Consider the following 20,033-nt stretch of genomic DNA (forward strand, 5'->3'; position numbering starts at 1 on the left):
GGTTCATTGAGATATCAAAAGCATAAGTAAGGGCTCTCATGTCTAGTGAGAAAAAGTCTTTCAATCTTGTTTTTAACTTTGGAAAAAAATAAACTCCAAAAAAATAAGAAATGATTTTAACCTAAATAGTATTTATAAAAGTACCACTTTCTATTTGTAATCATATACTATCTAATAACATTTAATTCTAATTTCATACATAAAACTAGATTTACCCCATTATCATTTAACAATGAAATTAATAATTTTTATTTTTAATATTTTATTTTAATAGTTATTATGATTTAGTAATTTTAAAAATTTAAAAATATTTAATTATTATATATTAGTGTAATCTAAAATCCTATCCTTAACTTGTACTAATAGACATCAATCTTGAGATATGTGCCAATATAATGAGGTGGGGATCTTTTGAATGACAAGTACCGAGTTCAAAGGAATCTGAATGTCATTTTCACAATCATTCCACGAAGGGTTGAATTGTAATTTTGTTGTGAAAATTGACATTGAGAATCTATAATTCAAATTTTGAACCTTCCGCATTTTGGTTTATTTTATGAGGATTTTCCTCCTTGAGGTTTTTACGGTTTCAAATTTTTTTTCTTTATTTTCTTTTTAAATTATGATATCCACATTAAAAATATTTTCTGATATTAATATAACTACATTAAAAATATTATTGTGATTAATAAAACTGAATATTTCGATTCAATAAACCTACTTCCAGATCCTCATTGATAATAATTATTAAAATTATAATTTTTGGGTTTACGAAGTTCGTGGACTAACTTCATTGTAAAAATAATTAAAATTGAAATAAGATGTGTACGATTTAAAAAACCCTTTCTTACAAGATAAAGTGTCGATCCTTTGTATTCTTGATTCCATTTAACAATTCAAATTACCGAAAGGTTTGCTGTGACTAAACCCTTCGCTGAGATCCGGGGCCCACCACTGATATCACAGAACGAATATCAACCGTGCAAATTAGGCCTTGTGTAAAGATTGTAACGCAAGAGACAAAATGGCGACAAGATCCCACTTAAGCGCACATTATCTGGAGCGGAGCAACAAATAAACAACATCATTAGCACAAATAAACAACATCATTAGCATTAGATGGGTGAGGGTTGTATATGTTTATTTTTCGATAACTAGTCTTTCAAAATCTAAATATACAATATGTTAGAGACACTAAATGAATAAGAGTTGTATATGTTTATTTTTGGATAACTAGTCTACCAAAATCCAACAGTGGCCATATACAGGTCCTGCTCATTTAATGCTCACCGGCAGGTTATTTATTTTCAAGGGAGTGAGACAAGTTTTGGAAATTTTTACATAATAGTGTTTTAACTACACTGTTGAGTATGGTCAACCCTGCTGTTTATTGAAGTCTAGTTAGTTTACATCAAATTTTTAATTTAAAATTCAATGTAATTAACAAATTCTTTAACACACCACAGTGGTTGATAAACATTTAACCTCACATTCTGAGCATATTTACTTGATAATCAATTTAAAAAAAAAAAAATCAACCATATGAAATTAAAACTAGCACAATTACATTAAAAATATTAATGTGGTTGAGATAGCCTAAGACTTCATAAATATAACCAAAAAAAGTATTATGAGCAAATTCACTTGATAATCAATATTAAAAAAATAATAAAAAAAATCAACCACTTGAAATTAAAACTAGTACAACCACATTAAAAATATTAATGTGGTTGAAATAGCCTAAGGCTTCATAAATATAACTAAAAAAAGTATTACCACACTAAGAATGCCTCATTAATGCATACATTTCCTGATTAGCCATGTATAAAAAGCTTATGGCTCAAATTTAACTTGAGGAAAAAAAATTATAAATGAATGTTATAGATAATAATGAGGAATTTACCAGAGAGGAACTTATAAGAATTAGAATAAAACCATTTTGCTAAATATAATTTGCTTATATAAATGAACTTTATAAATAATAATAATGAACTTATCAGAAAAGAATTTATTAGAATTAAAATAATCTCAAATCTCTCTAATTAAATATTAATACAATCTAACAAATTCTTTAATACACTTTATCTCTTAATAAAAATTATGTTAATAAAAAATTAAAACTAATCCTATCCTGAACTAATTCCCTTGAAAATCTAATCCCTCAATTAAACCCAAAAAAAAATCGACAGATTCAACGATAAAAAGACATTTTACAATCTTTTGGTCTTTTGCAGAGCGGCCATGCCATTCATTTTCTTGTTTTTCCGTTTTATAAAACAGGTCTTTGATGTCATAAAGTCTCGCAGTCACTTATAACGGGAATTTCTCCTCTCCAGTGAATTCAATTCTTTAAAACCTTTTTAACGTGAAGTATCTTAGGGATCTGTTTCTTTTAAAGATACCTGGAGGGTTGGCCAAGTGATCGATATTGAAGCAGGAGATGCAACATATGCAAAAGCAGGTTCGGCAGGAGACTGAGCAGTTCCAGTGCCAGAGGATTGAACAAATAGGTGCAACCCACAGATGATTCAACAGGTTTATATCAGAGAGGGATAGGATTCACAGATAGATTTAAAAGCCTGAAGAAAGCCAAGCACCTCAACTATGCAATAAACAGAACAGAATTGAATAGATCTTTATTTACATTTATTTTCAGTAGAGACCCGTAAGATCTATTAGGACCATCTGAAGAATTGCACTACTTTACAAGTTTGTGAAATTTCTGTCTTCTTCCCCTGCCACAAAAGCTTTCATCTCATCTGTAACCTTCGATTGCGGCCGGCAGTTTGGTGCTTTAATCAAATTCCATATGAATGTGACTTCTTGGCCTGTTGTTCTGGCTGCAGCTTATTCTTTTCTCATTTTCTTAAAGCTTCCAGTGATCCTCGTTAGTACTTGCTAGGGTTCCCTTTCTCTGATATAGGTTGTACATTGAGCAGAAACTTGGTTCTCCGGTGTCACTGGTTCACTGCCATTTTTGAGTGGTTCCTTTTATCTTCTTCTGCCTTGTTCTTTTCTTCTACTCTTTTTGTTTCCTCCTCAATCTTCTTATCTTCCTCTGTTTTTTTCTTTTCCTCCCTCCTTTTTGTTTCGTCCTCTATCTTCTTTTTATTTTCCTCTACCTTTTTCTTTTCTTCTACCCTATTTGTTTCCTGCTCCTCAATAATTTTCTTATCTTCACCTGCTTTTTTCTTTTTTTCTACCCTTTTTGTTTCTTCTTCCTCAATCTCTCTGTTTTTTTCCTCAGTCTCTCTTTCTTTTCTCTCATCTGCTTCTTTTGCTTTCCTCTTATCTTCCTCTGCACAATAATGTTTAAAAACAATCATAAATTTTTGTAAAAATATATAACAATTATATTCCATATATTTCAAAAATAAAATCGATGCACTTTTAAACAAAATTAAGTTTCTCTCTATTTATTTATATATAAACTTTAACTTTTAACAATCAAATTATACATTTAAAAAAGTAAATCTAACAGTAAATTTATATTATTATTATAATTTAAAAAACCTATTTGCGCTGAGGCAATAATGTACCTGCGTTAAGAAAAAAGTTAACGTTATCTGCATGATGAATTGTAACTGGTAGCCGCGCTGGCTCTGGTTCTGGCTTCCGCAGATCCCCTGTATCCACAAAGTAATACAGTAAAAACAAACCCTTCTCCAAATTGTTTAAAAGAAAAGAATCAAGGAAATAAATATTAATAAAAGGAGATCGAAATGGCTATTTTTCATAATAAAGTTAATTGTTTATTATTGTTTTTATTAACAAGGTTTTTGAAATATTTAAAAATTTGCGATCAGCATAATTAGATAACAAACCATCATCTTTAAATTCAAAACCTAAGTCCACCTGGGTGTCCGGGCTGATCATCAAACTTCCGATGGAGATTGATGAGTATTTTGGTGTGTAGATCCCTGTACACCGTATCTAATTCTTTCTTGATCTGATCGATGTTCTCCCTGTTTATTCCTGTCCTAAAGAATCTGTGTCCAACGCAATAATTAAAAGGGTGCTCCATACCCGATCCATTTGAGGACAAAAAACCCTTGATGTCAATATCAATCACACCGTTAAAGAAAAGCAAGGTTGGACTGGACTGTCGAATACTCACTGCGAAAATTTTGGAGAATTAATGTGTGCACAGCACATGATGGAACCCTCCACAATTAACGCTGTTGCGGCTTCGATTTCGTTGTGCATGTCCCCCTTTAGTTCTTTAAATTCCTTAACTAGTTTGCCTAATTTAAGTATTTCTTTCAAAAGATCTAGACACTCAATTTGGTTGGTACGAACGTCTTCGAATCTTTCCAGTATATTTGCCACAACCAGAAAACCTGCAGCGACCATGCTTCCCGAACCCATACCTTGCAGCATAATGCTAGCAATTGCATTCGAATCGACTAGAGTATTATACTTCTGAACACCATTAAAAAAAATATAAAGAAGAATTTATATTGAAGATTTTACCTGTAGGGCATGGACATGGTGCTGCTAATTTCAGGTTGTAATTAAAAAAAAAAAAAAAAAAAAATCACTGTGAAATCATGGAGGACGTTTGGTACAGACATTGGCCTTTATTCCATCATAAAGAAACGTCTTTAAGTTGTTAAGCTTTCGGAACTTGGCCAAAATTGTTGACCTGCCACTGGCTCATAGGCTGCTATTTTCCCCTCCTGATATAGAAACCATTGAAACTCATGTTACGCTCCTTTGAGATTGATATATATATATGTGGATTCGATGACGAATATATATGAAGCACTGCAATGAACTTGTCATATTATACAATGAAAGGCTTTAATTTTTTTACATCGTCTGAAAGGGGCACACATTTTTTAGACTTTACATAACAACTGGATAAATTTAAACTTAATATGGATCTGTGAGTATAATTCACATTCAAGATAAATATGAAATCATCTTACCTTCATTTGGAAAAGCTTAGTTATGTGCCTGAGAAGGCCGTCCAGATCGACTTTTGCATTTTCTTCTGCAGGTATCTTATCAGGGGAAGAACCAGCAGCGGCAGTTTCAGCAGCCTTCTTTCTTGATAGATCGTCTTTTGCTTTTTCTGCTAGGCTTGTCTTATCGGAGGAAGAAGCAGGAACTCTAATTTCAGCTGCAACCTTCTTTTCTGGTACATCAGCTTTTGCTTTTGCATTTTCTGCAGGTACCTTACCAGCGGAAGCAGGAGCAACTCTAGTTTCAGGAGCCTTCTTTCCTGACAGATCGACTTTTGCATCTTGTCGTGCAGGTATGTTATCAGGGGAAGAAGCAGCAGCACCGGTGGTGTCGGGAACCTTCTTTCTTGACGGATCGACTTTTGCATTTTGTCCTGCAGGTATCTTATCAGGAGAAGAAACATCACCGGCATTTTTGGGAGGCTTCTTTCCTGGACAACAGCATGGGCAAATTTTGCTCCAGCATGAGCTCTCCTCGTTTTCCATTGTTGCGGGAAGGAAGCCAAAGTGAAAAGAGCTTGAAAATGGAGTTCAATAGTTTCTCCTGGCTAGGATTTTATGACTGAATATTTGTATTGAAATGGAAGCATAGATTCTATACCTCATCACTCTAACTAAGTTTTTAAAAGGCGAAATTAATTCCATGCGCATGGAAATTATTGGACTAACTCTGATAGCCTCGCTGTGAAGAAAAGAAAAGAGAAGTGCCTAACTATTTAATTGGAGGTATTGATTCATTAGATGACGAGTCACGATAACATATTTAAAATATTCATTGAATATTGAATTCTTTTAATTTTATCAAATAAATTTTATAATATAATTATTTTTCACTTTTGCACATATTTTGGAACATCCATATTTTGAATGACCTTGCCTCATTTAAAATTAAAATTACTTTATAAAACTTGTAATCACGGTTTTGTCATGATTCCTCTAGGCATTTATAATTTTATATTTCTAATAAGATAAAATTATTTTTGAAAATAATAATAATTGAAAGCAATTAATTATAATTAGTTAATTATTATATTAATAAAAACGGCTTTGTCATGATTCCTCTTACCTTTTTAATTTTATATTTCTAATAAAATAAAATTATTTTTTAAAAATAATAATAATTAAAAGCAATTAATTATAATTAAATAATTATATTAATAAAAACAAGTTTTTAATATTCTATTGCTATAAAAAAATTAAGTTTAATAGTTAAGTATATGTGTTTTTTAAGGAGGTTATAAGTTTAAATTAGTATGTATATTTCCTTAAAATTTTAGTAGACATTTCATAAATATCTTGTTTCACAAATAAGGTGGTCCATAAACCTCTTGTCTCACAAATAAGGTGGCAGCACACACACCAATTTGGTGTTTGGTTTGACTATAAGGTTAAAATATTATTATTATTATTAGAAAAGTAATATTTAAATTTATATAAATTACAGTGGCTCTAATGGTTACGAATGTGTGTTTCCTAAGTCACAAGTTCAATTCCATAGTGGGGTAGAGTATGTACACCTACAATAAACATGCATCTCATAGAAATATAATGAACATTCAAAAGAAACCCTTTTTTATTTTATAAATTAAATCATCAAATACAATAAACATGTATCTCATAGAAATATAATGAACATGCAAAAGAAACCCTTTTTTATTTTATAAATTAAATCATCAAAGCTATAAGTAGGTTAGGTGAACATAAGGTGAAAAATGTTCATTGATTGATATAATCAATTTATCATTTTTCCTTTTTCATAAGAAAAAACAAAATAGCCTTTCAACAATAACTTGTATGATACTTATACACAATAAAACAATCGTTTCTTCAAAATGACTCATCTGAAAAATTTTATTAGACATCAACTAGCATAGACATAAATTTTAATTCAATAATAAATGTAATGCAAACATAAACAATGGATTTGGGAGGGAAATAAGAGATTTCTATTGATTCATCTTGCATAAATATATATATATTGGAATATGAAGCAACACATTCTTCAGTTGAAATTACATTTGTTGAATGGTGTTGTCATTGATGTCAACCTCGATGTTTGACTTTGACTAAACACATGGCATTGATGTCAACCTATTAATGAACACTCCTAATATTTGCTTGAATTACATCAAGTTGGAAGCTCCAGTAAAGGTTGGTTGAAAACCCTATCTCTAGGATTTGGGGTTCCTGGACTTTTGGGGTTTTTGAAGAACCAACTCTTTGAGTTTTCCTTGGAGATCCTTGTCATTAGATTCTCATCGTCAAGATGATTCTGGTGGTATGTGGCACACCCAGAGAGTTCTCCCGGTTTGAGAGATATTTGTGTTTGAATTTTAAACCCCCAACTTCTCGGCACAAACCCACAAGAATGGTGATTTGGAACCTTTACATTGGCAAGCCCATTATTAAAAGAAAGAAAGAAGGATAATGGTTATAATATGTTATAGAGCACCTCAAACATTATATGAAATTACAAGGGGAATTAGACGCCATCAAGACATCAAATTCCCATCTCCTTAGTCAAAGAAACAAGGCTTCTTTCAAAAGGATTAATCTTATTGTTGCAAACAATATACTTGGAGGATTCTATAAATATATTTTATAATTATAAATTACAAACTAGGGCTCTTTAGGCCTAAAAGACAAATTATTTTCAAAGTCAAAACCTAACTCCAATACAAGGGTTTCCTAATTTAATCCAAGCATTAAAGCCACTAAAGATTAACTCAAAAACTACACTATCCTTCGTTTTAGTTTAAATAATATTTAAATTTAAAAAAGGGAGGATTTCCCTCTAACAAATCCTCCAACAGCTACCCTAAAGAAGCCCTCTCAAAATCTATAAAAGATTGGTATCTCTCTCCAAATATTGTGACGAACTTAATGATTATCTATCTTTGAAATATCTTTCTCTGTGAACAACGAAGAAATCTAAAGAATGGGTTGGTTATTTTATTGTTTTGGTCCTAGATAAGGGATTCGTTTGGCAGCCTATTGCAACAATAAGATCCTCGACCCTCTTAGGCTATTATTTCAAATACATCTAATACAATTTTTTGAAGTTGATATGGCTTCAAAGAAGACCAAAATTCCGAGGTTTCCTTTGCAGACCTCGACACTCCATTAAGGCACTAAGTTTGTGTCATAACTTATTCACTCTTGCGGTGCCTTAGCCTAAAGCCTCTTTAGTTATCGCTAGAAGATTTTGAAAGGAATATGGAGCAAACTCTCAGTGACCTTATCTAAATTTTTTGGCTTAGGAAAACCTAGATCAAATTGACATATTGACAAAATTATGATTCGGTGAACAAGTTCATAATTCTCCTTTTTATAAACTGTACTTTTGTGAAGACCTGAGGTTCCATACGTCTGTTTGAGGAATATTTGTGAGTCCTATACATTTAAAGGGCTCACCTATTCAACCCTCTTTAAGGAATTGACCTTGCCACATAAATTCTTGGGGCCTAATGTGAAAATTCTTATCTTTGTTACCCAATACCTTCAAAGACTCAGATCTGGGAGTGACATATTTACTTCAACAATAAGAATTTGAATAGAATAGTCAAAAGAAAAATATTTCCTTTCATCTCTTAGGTCAATCGCTGATACATGCACAAAGCCAATGATTGATTTTGTTTTGTTTTGGCTAAGTGGTATCTTCTGACAATGACCTTCCCTTGACAACATACCTATAGACATAACTTTTATATAGTAATATGTGAATAGCTTGGAGATGTGATACTGACCCTCGTATAATTGTGATAATGGGTTGTTAAAGTAATTGGCATACATACAATTGACTTGTTTGATTGCATATGTGAAACATTGTAGCAATCAAATAGTTGATGTTATAAGTAAAGATTGAGTAATTAAGGTCAATGCTAAAGTCATATACACTAGTGTGAAGAAAAGAACGATGACAATGTGTAATCCTTGATAGCAAAGTTTTCTAGACTAATAATGAAAATAAGATTAAGCAGTGATCCTTGATGTGATGTATCATGTGATAACTAGACTTGATTGATGACAATATTATACTTTGTTGTCAGTGACAGTAACTTGAAGATAGTAACCTATGTATGGCTAGATAGTGAGATAGTGACTTTACTCTTGTATTGTGATACTTGACTACAATGACCTACTTGACATGACAACTTCTACAGTGAGGAAATCCATGTCAGTGATACAATGACTTATTTTATATTGCAATGTGATTTTGATACATACTTTTGATACCATTAAGGGAGTCTGAAGTTAACTGATTTTCGCAGTAATATTATTGAAAGAGTAAAATGAAGCTTGTTGATAGAACCATTATGATGGTGTGCCCTAGATATACATGACAATAATCTACATGAGAGTGCACTTGGTATTTGACAGTGTCTTTTGGTACTTAATAGTGTTCCTTGTACATGACAATTTTCTTATGAGTATTTCAATGACATACCACAATATCTATATGATAGTGGAAGGTTATTGAACATTGATAATTGCCAGCTAGTGACCTTGATGATGATCTTCATTTGTAGCAGTGAGTAGTTATAGATTAGAGAGTGGCCATATTTGGCTTGTGACTGAGAAGAGGCAAGATTGGGTTTGAGGTACAATTGTGCAGTGGTTAGTTTGAGCAGAGTTGAGTAGTGAGGCTTCCAAGGTTTAACATTGATATACATACTAAGCAAAAGTAGACTGATTATTTAAGTTTATTTTATATTGATTGAGAGCATGGGTGGATCTAGTTTGAAAATTGTGAAAATTTGTTCACCGAATTTTCAGGGTGGCAAGGTGGTGCAAGGTGGGAGAGTGGAGACTCATTCAGGTTGGAGCCTGAGAACACTTCAGGTAGTAGGGTGGTGTTATGGAAGGTCAGAGCCTACATATGGCATTGGATCATTCGTCCAGTTGCAGCTGGTACACAAGGTGTTGTAACATTGATTGGGCTGGAGTTTGAGATCTAGGGAGTTGGAGCGTCCTCCCGATTGCAGTTGATAAATAGGGTGTTGGATAATCCTACAGGTTGGAGCCTCCTTTAGTTGAAGCTGAAAACATGATGTAATTATTTTTTAAGACAAATATTAAGAAGCATTCGGTGGTTTTTCATCTAGAGGGATTTTCCACCTACAAATCTCTGTGTTTACTATCTTGATTATTGTGAATTGTTGAATTGTGTTGTTTACCATTGACGAATGTTTATATTTTTCTAATGCTAATGATAGTTAATTGTTTTAATACTAAAATTAACTAATTGGAAAGAAACTTTGATTCAACCCCCCCCCCCCCCCCCCCCCCCCATTATTTCCAACAACATTCCTTCAAGTCCAACCACATGCTAGGCGACTTCAATTATCAGACAAGCAATAATCCTTATAATGGAAATAGCTCTAAAGAGTTCTTAAAAATCCAAATAACATGGATTGTATATTGGGACTTGCAAGATTAGAATACAAAGAGTCAACAACAAAAGAGACACATACCAATTGACTAGAAATATGGTTATACTAGACAAAGTCACCTCTTCACTGTGTGTGTGTGTGTGAAAAGTATAGGTGTAACCAAGGTAACCATTACCCAACTCATAAACCTCCTTTCATATGATTGAAATAAAATTGAGAGTTTTGAGGAGCAAAAAAAACCAAACAAGTGTTCAACATACATGAACTCCACTCATGGTCATGTAGTTTGCATAACCTTCAAATTTATTGGGTCATTTTATAAGAAAGCATAAGTTTACAAATGGAAGAGAGAAATCTCTACCTAACAATGTGAGACTAGAAATCATGTGCAAAAGGTCTTTGAAAATTGAATCTGCAACCTTATAAAAAACATAATGATGGATTGGGCTCAAAATATCTGACCAAAGGGTGGTTAAATATGGTATAAAATATGCCCCTAATGCGTGAGGTTAGAAGAGTAATTGATCACTAAGTACATTATAATATCATAAGAAGAATTTAATTTTTGAACAAGTGTGAATTATTGTGTACCTAGGATTAAAAAGCAGTTTACAGTCAAAATTAATGTAATTGAATGCAAGCATGGAAACCAAATTCTGTACACTATAGATCCATGAAATCTGTATATTGAAGTATGATCACCGCCATGAAAATATATAGTAGATCCATGTGTCAGTATATAATAGTAGGATCAACTAGAAATGTGATATTTTCCAACAAGTTCCCATGATACCAAAGACGCATATTTTAGTGGTACTCTGTAATATCCTAAGAAGAGCATCAAAGTGTGATATAATATTTCCCAAGGTTTTAAATCTAAATCCATCTTGTTGTATTATTCATCCTCATGTGAATAAATAATTTGAAGTTGAACATAGGAGAATCCTTCTAGTCACCAAGTTTTGATGAATCCTTTTTCCAAACACAAGTTATATTAGAGAAATTTTGACCTAAAAAGTGGGTCTAAAAACATAAATATTGATATCAACAACAATTTTAAAATAACCAATAGAATTCAAGGTGATGATCTAAACCATGAGGGCATATAGTTTTTGAGGCCAAGAAAGAAAAATATTTTTTATCGTATTTTGATATATATCCTTATAGATTTACTCAAATTTCAAGAGTAGGAACTTGTTGCATGTGGATATAGAATCAAATTCTATATCTGACCAGTTTCCACTCTAAATCATTTTGATAGACCAATTGAGAGATAAACTAGAAATACATGAAAATTTTGAGTTTCTTTTAATTAATTTCTATATTTAATGTGTACACACACTAGAATTTTTGATAGCCCTACAATGATGAGATGAACTAGAAATACATGAAAAAAATGGTTTCTTATCAATATAAACACATTTACATGTATTTCAAGTTTATCTCGTTGTAGTTTTATCAAATCATAATTTAATTACACATATAACAAGTGCCTACACTTGAAATTTAAATAAACCTACAAAGGACATACGTCAAAAATACAATTAAAAAAGGAGTTTTATTTATTCCACTTTGAAAATTCATAAGTATTATTTTATCCATTAACTAGAGATTGATCATATGAGATTAGTATAAAATGATTCAAAATCACAAATCATCCCTCAAATCATTTTCTAGTATAGGAAGACATTTGTATAAGAACTATATAGGATTACCCTAATGTGGCCGCTCCTAGTGACCCAAATATAAGAAATATTAATGAGCTTGTGCTCATCAACATTTGGAGGTCTTTTCTTCACTCTACTCTGGCAAGGAATCCCATAATTCCTTGCTCGAAAGTAGTGGATTGGATTATCTCACATATTGATAAAAAACATAGAATGATTCTTAAAGATAACGAGAATTGTATTAGTTTCTATCACGTGTAAGAGCTTGAGAAGTGCCACAGAATAAATCAACCATAAAGACATCTCATTATGGGGTATATGAAACAATTATATAAGGAACATGATATCAAAAACATCCTCACCATCCTCACCATCTAATGGGTAGAAGAGAAAATTTTCATAGGTAAGAAAGATGGAGTTTATGTTATGATCAATTTGAGAGATCCCTACATATGCACAATGTCTATGGTAGCTAGACTATATGGAGATAAAAACTACATTCGTTACAAGGGTTATTAGGTACCATCAACATACACAATGATCACCACTAAAGGTGTGTTCAAATGGGATTCCATATTATCTCATTCCCTTAATAAATCTATAGAAAAATCATTGAAATCTTGAGACAAAGTTGGGGTTATACCCACATTTTATATGCCTTCATATTTAATGGATGTGATACGTGTTATTAATATTTTCCTTAGAATTTAGGATTTAGTATATCTCAGAACCCACTATGCATGTGTATTGTCAAATTATATGGGAAAACAAATACAAGAAAAAATATGCTTGATTTTGTGACTTCTTTATCACACCCTTATTAAGATCAATCTTTTTTCAAGAGATGTCTAAGGTTAAGTAAGGAACTCAAGAGATTTATGAAAAGTATCAGAAATTGGTATATACAAGATGGTTATGCCCATTTAAGAATTTATGGTGTAATTACTTCTCCCAATATCTTAACCAAATATGTCCCAAATAAATTAATCTTTGGAGATATTTCCTATTAGAGAGTTCTACAAGGATTTATTGCATCACTAGCTAAGAATTCATGGAAAAATACTTTTATACCATACAATATATATACTTTGTGGATTATTGAATTCCATAAAAAAAGAAAAAAGACAAAAAGTTGATGTTATGCTAAACTATAGGTTCCCATAGGGCTAGTTTAGGAAACATGACCATTTGGTTTGGTTGTAAAACAAAGTGTAATTGTTTCTACTACTTGGCCATCTACACATGAGAAATGGGATAATGAAATTCCTTATGAAAATTCTAAAGATTAGGATGAAGTATAGCTATGATTGAAGTCTAATATTTTCTTCTTTTAATAGTATATCATTCGATGATCAAATGGAAATAATTAAGTACCAATTATTTGAAGATAGAAGAATGATAAAACAAGAGGAGGAAGAGAAAACAAAATGTGAGGTGAGGTTGAGAAAATTAAAATAAATTATTATAAAATTTGAAGAAGAAGAAATAAGGAGAAAGAAAAAGAAGAACTTAGAATAAAATTTGAAGAAGAGGAAAAGAGAAAGAGAAAGGAGGAACAAAGATTTATAGATCAAGTAAAAAAGGATAAGAAATAATTAAAATAGAAACAACAAGATGGAGAAAAAAGGATGAGAAGAGAAGAACAGAAGAAAAAAGGAGAAATTGAGAGATAATATAATGAAAAACTTTGAAGGATAAGAAAAGGAAAGGTAAGATGAAGAATAAAAAAATGAAATAATAGGATACACTCTAGCAAGGGAAATCAAATTTGACAAAGACTAGGAAAATCCTTTTAGCAATGTAGAAAACACATAAGAGTAGCATCATTCTCATCAAACTAAAAACAAATAGTTCAATAAATTCAACAATAGAATGCATCTCTTTTTAATGGTTTTATGATTTGACAATGGAAGATGTAGTAATTCCAAATTAGGTGCAAATAAAGGTAAGGAGATGGCTAGAGAGTAGGTCAATACTCTGAAAAATATGGAGAACACATTATCATATGGTGACCAACACATTCTTAACCTAGTAAAAGATGTTGTTGATCTTAAGTTGATTGTATATAATAGAAGGAAAGAAACAGTTGTAAAGAAAACTCAAAAAAGGAAAATGATTGATTTAGACACTACAATTTTGTGAATTATAAAAGCATAAGTAATTGACACTAAAAGAGCTAAGTTGAGTGATATTCCATTTATTGGATTACCAATATCTCATGAAATTATATACAAATCCAATTTCTAAAAACAAACTTTGAATTTGGAGAAAAGCATACCTCTATTAGAAAGTTACGTAAAATAATATAAGACATTATAGGGATTAGTGTCAATTTTGTGAAAATTAAAATAATTATTCATTTTAAGAAATATTTACTTTCAAAAGAATTAAAATTTTAGAAGCTAAGAATGCATTTATCCATATTTTATAAGAAAAATATAACACTGAAGGGGCAACAGGGAAGAATTCAAAATCAATTGAATTTCATCCAGCATATTTTAAAAAGTGGAGGGAATGAGGGACACGATATCATATTGCTAAATTTAATTGAATTTGTATGAAATGGAGCATAACATGAGCTATTGGCGTAGAATAACCCATAAATCATATAAGCAAATTGAAGAAGACTACATAGTTTGCATTCAAATTTGGGACTTTATTGAAGATACTACTTTATCGTGCAAATTAACATCTTTTGGTCCTCTTCATAGTGTAAATTTGAAGAACTAATATAGATTCATGAAAGGAAGATCAAAATCATATCAACTTTAAAAATATAACATTTTTAGAAATATTTTGCAAATAAAGTTAATAAAAAAAAAACTCAATCAAAATATTTCTTTCTTAAAATAGATAAATGTATCAAAAAGTTCACTTGGCGACTTTTCATTTTGAGAGTACAAAAAAGGACAACATGTTTTTCCCATGCATGTAATGAAGCTTTTATTTTGTCAGAAAAATATGATAAAGAAGTAATTAAATACTTAAGTTAAATTGGTTGTCATAACCAAATTTATAATGTATAAATATTAGAATGAAATGATATGTGTGAACATTTTGGCACTGGAGGTATGCGTAATGACACATCATCCTTCACATGGCTATATTTTCTTTTTGTTTCTTTCTTATTACTCCAAGTTTTGAACCTTGGTTCTTGTACATAATGAAAACCCTTGAAAGCCAAATGTGTTAGTAATACTTAACTTATTTAATGTTAACTTTTATTCTAGAAAGCATGTATTATTATCATAATTTTGTAAAATTATTTATAAAATTTATGAGTTAATTAGTTATCTTTCCTTTTCCTTCCTTTAGTGGTATTTTCTTTTTGTGTTAGGTTTTTTTTGAAAGGTTTAATAAATGAATTATAATCAACTTTTCATTTAGTGTGGCAAGGGTTAAATTTCAAAAATATTTTATATCTCTTCCTTACTATATATTAATTTTTCAAATAATCTAAAGACATAAAATATAAAAAATAAAATAAAACATCAAAGCTGACATTAAATTTCATCAAATGTTTGTTAGGTTTAAATTTAGAAGATTATTCCTCTTTAAATAACGAATACTCGAATAATGAGGAAGAGTGTATTCATTGAAGAATATATAGACATGTTGATATCTTTAGAAAAAATAAAAAATAATTATTGTTTCAAAAACATTGAGAGTGGAGAATAAAAGGTTGAGTAGTTTTGATTGAAAAAGGAGACAAAAATAATAAAATATTCCACAACTTTGCACATTGGGCTTAAGTTACATGTAATAAATTGGACTATTGGATATATCACTTCTATCTCTTTTTTGTTATGATTAATGTCTTAGCCTCAAAATTCATCGCTCCTTTTCTTCTTCTCTTGGTTGCAAAGGGATTAAGAAAAGCTACATTTGAGGCTGGGAGAATAGGAGCAATGAAAGGGCTAAGGATTTGACTCACATATTATTTGTTGATGATGTGTTCTTTCTAAGTGATTGATCTATCAAGGATGCAAATGAGTTAGAAAACATACTAGATACTTACAATATTGTTATAGGGGTGTATTTGAATGTGCTAAAGCCAACGATGTCTTCCAAATGGTTAGGGCAGATTAGGAAATAATATTACAGCAAGTGTTCCCTATTAAAGAAGTGATTTTTAGATAAGGTTGTGCTATTAAGAAAATGGGAGAGATAGATAAAAAAGGTATACACAACAAAAAACTATCAAGCACACAAGACACATGACTTATTATGGAAACCCTAAATCAGGAAATCTTGCCCCTATTAATACATGTAAGTACAATTTAATGCTATTTTATTTTTTATTCTTGTCACATACATTGTTGTTGGGATTTCACTATACTAAGGCTAATTTACTGCATCCATTTATGCGAAGTTGTGAAAATTCAATTTCTATATAGTGATGCTTCATGTAAGGGCCATGTATTATGAATTAATGTTCCTAGAGATTCTTCTTCATTGAAATTCATCTTGATAAGCCATCTATTTTGCAAAACAAAGTATAAAGTTCTTGAAGTTGCTTTTGTTGCTGCCCTAATGTCATGCGAAGTTGTATTGGAGGCCTCCTTGAAATATAAAATTCAATATTAATAGTCATAATTACTCTTGACTTCAAAGGATTAGGAAATGGTCCACCATAAAGGTGATCACCTTAAACCTTATTCCCCCCCCCTTCTTTTCTAGGCCTAGCCCATAGGTCACCCAGGGAATCACTTATCTCACAATATAGTCATCCAAATACTTTGATTTTTGGTCCACAACTACTCTGGAGTTGTCCCTAGAAGCCTTCTAAATATTAAGAAAAATCCAAAAGTGGGATCTCAAGATATTGCAAGTCCTAGCTCGCGGACCATTCCCTGCCCTAGGTTTCCCTTGGCTAGAACCCTCACTAGGATCATTGCATTATCTTTCATTAAAAATTCCTTCCTTGATCCCCTTCTCCTCCCTGATTAGGTCAAGAACATCATTCATTTCTCAAACCCATTCCCTTGACCTAACCTCAGGTCTGCTTGGTCTGAGTGGTCCCACAATGTATTCAAGCCAATTTTATAAAGACCACATGGAATCCAAGTTTCTTACAATGATTTTAGGAGCTAAGCATCTTCTTAACAAGTCATATACTCAAACCCTAGCTCCTAGAATTCCCTTAAGCCCTTCCTAGAGATCCTTTCATCTTTATTTTAATGAAAACAAGCCTTATATCTGAACCTTCATTGTGAATAGGCTTTTAGGATCACCTCTCATCCTATCATTGATCCATTCAATTTCGTGATCCTTATTATAATGGATCTCCTCCCATCGGTGAAAATCTATAAACAGTAGAGAGACTTAGCCGAGGTGATAGTGGACTATTGCTCCATTGTTTCCTTTGACCTAGTGGTGGAACTTCAAGGATCCCATTTTAGGACCCTTGCTAGTTTAAGTTGTAACATGGCCATGATGTAATCAAGTTGAAGCTTGCAATAAAAATTGGGGTCTTATGCTTATGTGTTGATCCTATACATGTGATGTTATTTTTACATGATTATGTTATGGAGCTCATGAATAAATTGTTGTGGTTGAAAAGTAAAATTTATGAAAAGCCTATTATTTGGCCACACTACTGATTCACCCCCCCTCTTAGTAGTGTTCTGGTTTCTATTGTTTCTAGCAATTTTACCTACCATTTTTTCAAGAAAGAAAAATTACTTACCTTAATTAAAAAAAGTTTCAAATTACATAAGTTTTGGATCCTCTTCTTCATGAATCCTATAACAAGCCTATAAGCCATGTGAGTCATATCTTATCTTTTTAAGCATAATTGATGGTGTCTACCAAATTCTAATTCTATGCAAAAAAAAACCTTTTCATCCCTTACAAATCTTCCATGGGCCACATTGATTTCAATAAATCAACATATTTAAAAAGGAATGTCCATGACCATATCAAAAAATTGTAGAAAAAATAAATATGGAAAATATCGAGTCTATTTCATATATACCAGTAGTGGCATCATGAGTTGGCTTTTCCTACCTACAATTCAGAGAGCATAAGAGGTGAGAACACTCTTGAGGCAATGATGAGGAAACAAGATGTCTCCTTGTGTTATGTTGGTAGTGGATGAGAATGTCATGCGATTGTTTGACGGCTAGATGATTACCTGGTGCATTTATCACTAAAAAAATTGAATGAGCATGAGAAAAATGGGGTTGGGTAAGTGGTTTGTGAGTCTTTAGTTAACATCCTTCATTGTGGTGGCCTCATAACCCTTCTTGGGGGTGGTATTTACAATTGATGACTATGGTTGGATAGAAAATTGTTCACATGCAGCTAGTTTCTTGGACAATATTTGTGAAAAGATAAGTGTTCAACCTTTGGTTTCTTTTCTCTATTTATAGGTTTGCAATAAATTTAATTCTTTGTTTGTGAAAAAAAATTGAAATAGAATCTTGGTTGAATGAGTTATTCATACTTATGTCCTCTCCTAGTATTATGTAATAATAACTTACATGTAGCCCCGAGGGTTAGGCCAATTGGTCGAGTCCCCTTCGTTAAAGCACCTTTGCACTTGAGAGGTCATGGGTCCTATTCTCTCGACACTCTCAAGGTCAAGCTCTGTGGTTGACCTAGTAGGAAGTGATCCCTTTGAGTGGATTTTCCTAGTACAAATATTATGTGGACATATTGATCATTAATCTCTAGGGTTTGTGAACCACATAGAGAAAAAAGCCCCTAAGGTTAGCTCAATTGGCTGAGTCCTCATCATTAAGGCACCTTGGCTATTGAGAGGTCACGAGTTCAACTCTCTTGACACTCTCGAGATCGGAGTCCGTGGTTGAGCCGACATGAAATGATCTCTTCCGGTGGATCTTCCTAATACTAATATTCTGTGGATGTAGCGGTCACCAATCTTCGAGGTCAATGACCCACATAAAAGATAATAATAACAACTTACATGTATGACTTTAATAACTATATACATGACGGTTCATTGAGATATCAAAAGCATAAGGGCTCTCATGTCTAGTGAGAAAAAGTCTTTCAATCTTGTTTTTAACTTTGTAAAAAATAAACTCCTAAAAAAAAAAAATGATTTTAACCTAAATAGTATTTATGATTTTAACAAAACCAAGATACTAACCAAACATCCCAGCAAGGAGATGCTTTAGAGAGCTTTAAAATGAAGGACATGATTAAAGATCTAGAAGAAAAAGTCAATAACCACCTCACCCTAAATAATGTGGTAGACAAATTAGATATCAAACCAATTAAAGATGAAATGAACAAATTAATAGAATTAGACCACGAACGTAACAAAAGGGCCTTGAACCTTATAATCTTTGGTTTAAAAGAGGAAGTAAATGAGGATACTTTAGCCATAGCCAAGACAGAACTACATAATAAATTACAAATTGAAACAACGTGTCTCACGGAAGCAACAAGGTTGGGGAAATTCACTTAAAATAAAGGAAGAATAATCCGAATAAAGGTGAGCTCTACTAATCATAAGTATGACATACTTAGAAAAACCTCAAGTCTAAAAGGAACAAGAATATTCATAAATGAAGATCTCATTCCAAAAGATCAAGCAGAATTAAGAAAGGAGGTTCAAAAGGTAAAAGAAGAGAAACGAGGTTGGGGAAATTCACTGAAAATAAAGGAAGAATAATCCGAATAAAGGTGAGCTCTAATAATCATAAGTATGACATACTTAGAAAAACCTCAAGTCTAAAAGGAACAGGAATATTCATAAATGAAGATCTCATTCCAGAAGATCAAGCAGAATTAAGAAAGGAGGTTCAAAAGGTAAAAGAAGTTAGAAAGGAAGGAAAATGGGCAATAATCAGAAATAGAAAAGCCTTTATTTGAGATAGAAACCAAAAAGATAGTAACCAATAGCAATTAAACATGCTTCGGATCCTTTGTTGGAACTGTCGGGGCTTCTCGTGGAACAAAGGCCCTAAGCTAAGTTGGATTTCAAATGATGTTGATATTATTTTGCTTGTTGAAACTTGGGAGCATGAAGAATC

The 20,033-nt window shown here is 31.9% G+C and overlaps 2 protein-coding genes across 2 annotated transcripts; both read right to left on the reverse strand.

Moving 5' to 3' along the window:
* Nucleotides 1–2,666: 2,666 nt before the first annotated feature.
* On the reverse strand, nt 2,667–4,380 carry LOC149258385 (uncharacterized). Its single transcript, XM_089371437.1, has 4 exons — nt 4,118–4,380; nt 3,856–3,989; nt 3,540–3,626; nt 2,667–3,298 (listed from the first exon to the last, which is right to left on the reverse strand). Exons 1-4 carry the CDS (start codon nt 4,378–4,380, stop codon nt 2,958–2,960), a joined length of 825 nt encoding a protein of 274 aa, XP_089227563.1. The 3' UTR covers nt 2,667–2,957.
* Nucleotides 4,381–4,566: 186 nt separating this feature from the next.
* On the reverse strand, nt 4,567–5,498 carry LOC149258386 (uncharacterized). Its single transcript, XM_089371443.1, has 2 exons — nt 4,932–5,498; nt 4,567–4,679 (listed from the first exon to the last, which is right to left on the reverse strand). The coding sequence occupies exons 1-2, from the start codon at nt 5,451–5,453 to the stop codon at nt 4,605–4,607; spliced, it is 597 nt and encodes a 198-aa protein (XP_089227569.1). The 5' UTR covers nt 5,454–5,498; the 3' UTR covers nt 4,567–4,604.
* Between the last annotated feature and the right edge of the window lie 14,535 nt (nt 5,499–20,033).

This window comes from Pinus tabuliformis, chromosome 6 (genome assembly GCF_031772625.1).
Source record: "Pinus tabuliformis cultivar Carrire ecotype Pingquan chromosome 6, CPIR1, whole genome shotgun sequence".
Lineage (NCBI taxonomy): Eukaryota > Viridiplantae > Streptophyta > Pinopsida > Pinales > Pinaceae > Pinus > Pinus tabuliformis.

What these genes read in the sequence shown, in the direction of transcription:
- LOC149258385 (XM_089371437.1), bottom strand. Translation starts at nt 4,380, where the DNA reads ATGCTGCAAGGTATGGGTTCGGGAAGCATGGTCGCTGCAGGTTTTCTG. An exon ending in AATTCTCCAAAATTTTCGCA is followed by an intron (nt 3,990 to 4,117) that starts GTGAGTATTCGA and finishes CGTTGGACACAG; the next exon opens with ATTCTTTAGGACAGGAATAA. An exon ending in TGATCAGCCCGGACACCCAG is followed by an intron (nt 3,627 to 3,855) that starts GTGGACTTAGGT and finishes TTGTGGATACAG; the next exon opens with GGGATCTGCGGAAGCCAGAA.
- LOC149258386 (XM_089371443.1), bottom strand. Translation starts at nt 5,453, where the DNA reads ATGGAAAACGAGGAGAGCTCATGCTGGAGCAAAATTTGCCCATGCTGT. An exon ending in CTAAGCTTTTCCAAATGAAG is followed by an intron (nt 4,680 to 4,931) that starts GTAAGATGATTT and finishes TTTCTATATCAG; the next exon opens with GAGGGGAAAATAGCAGCCTA.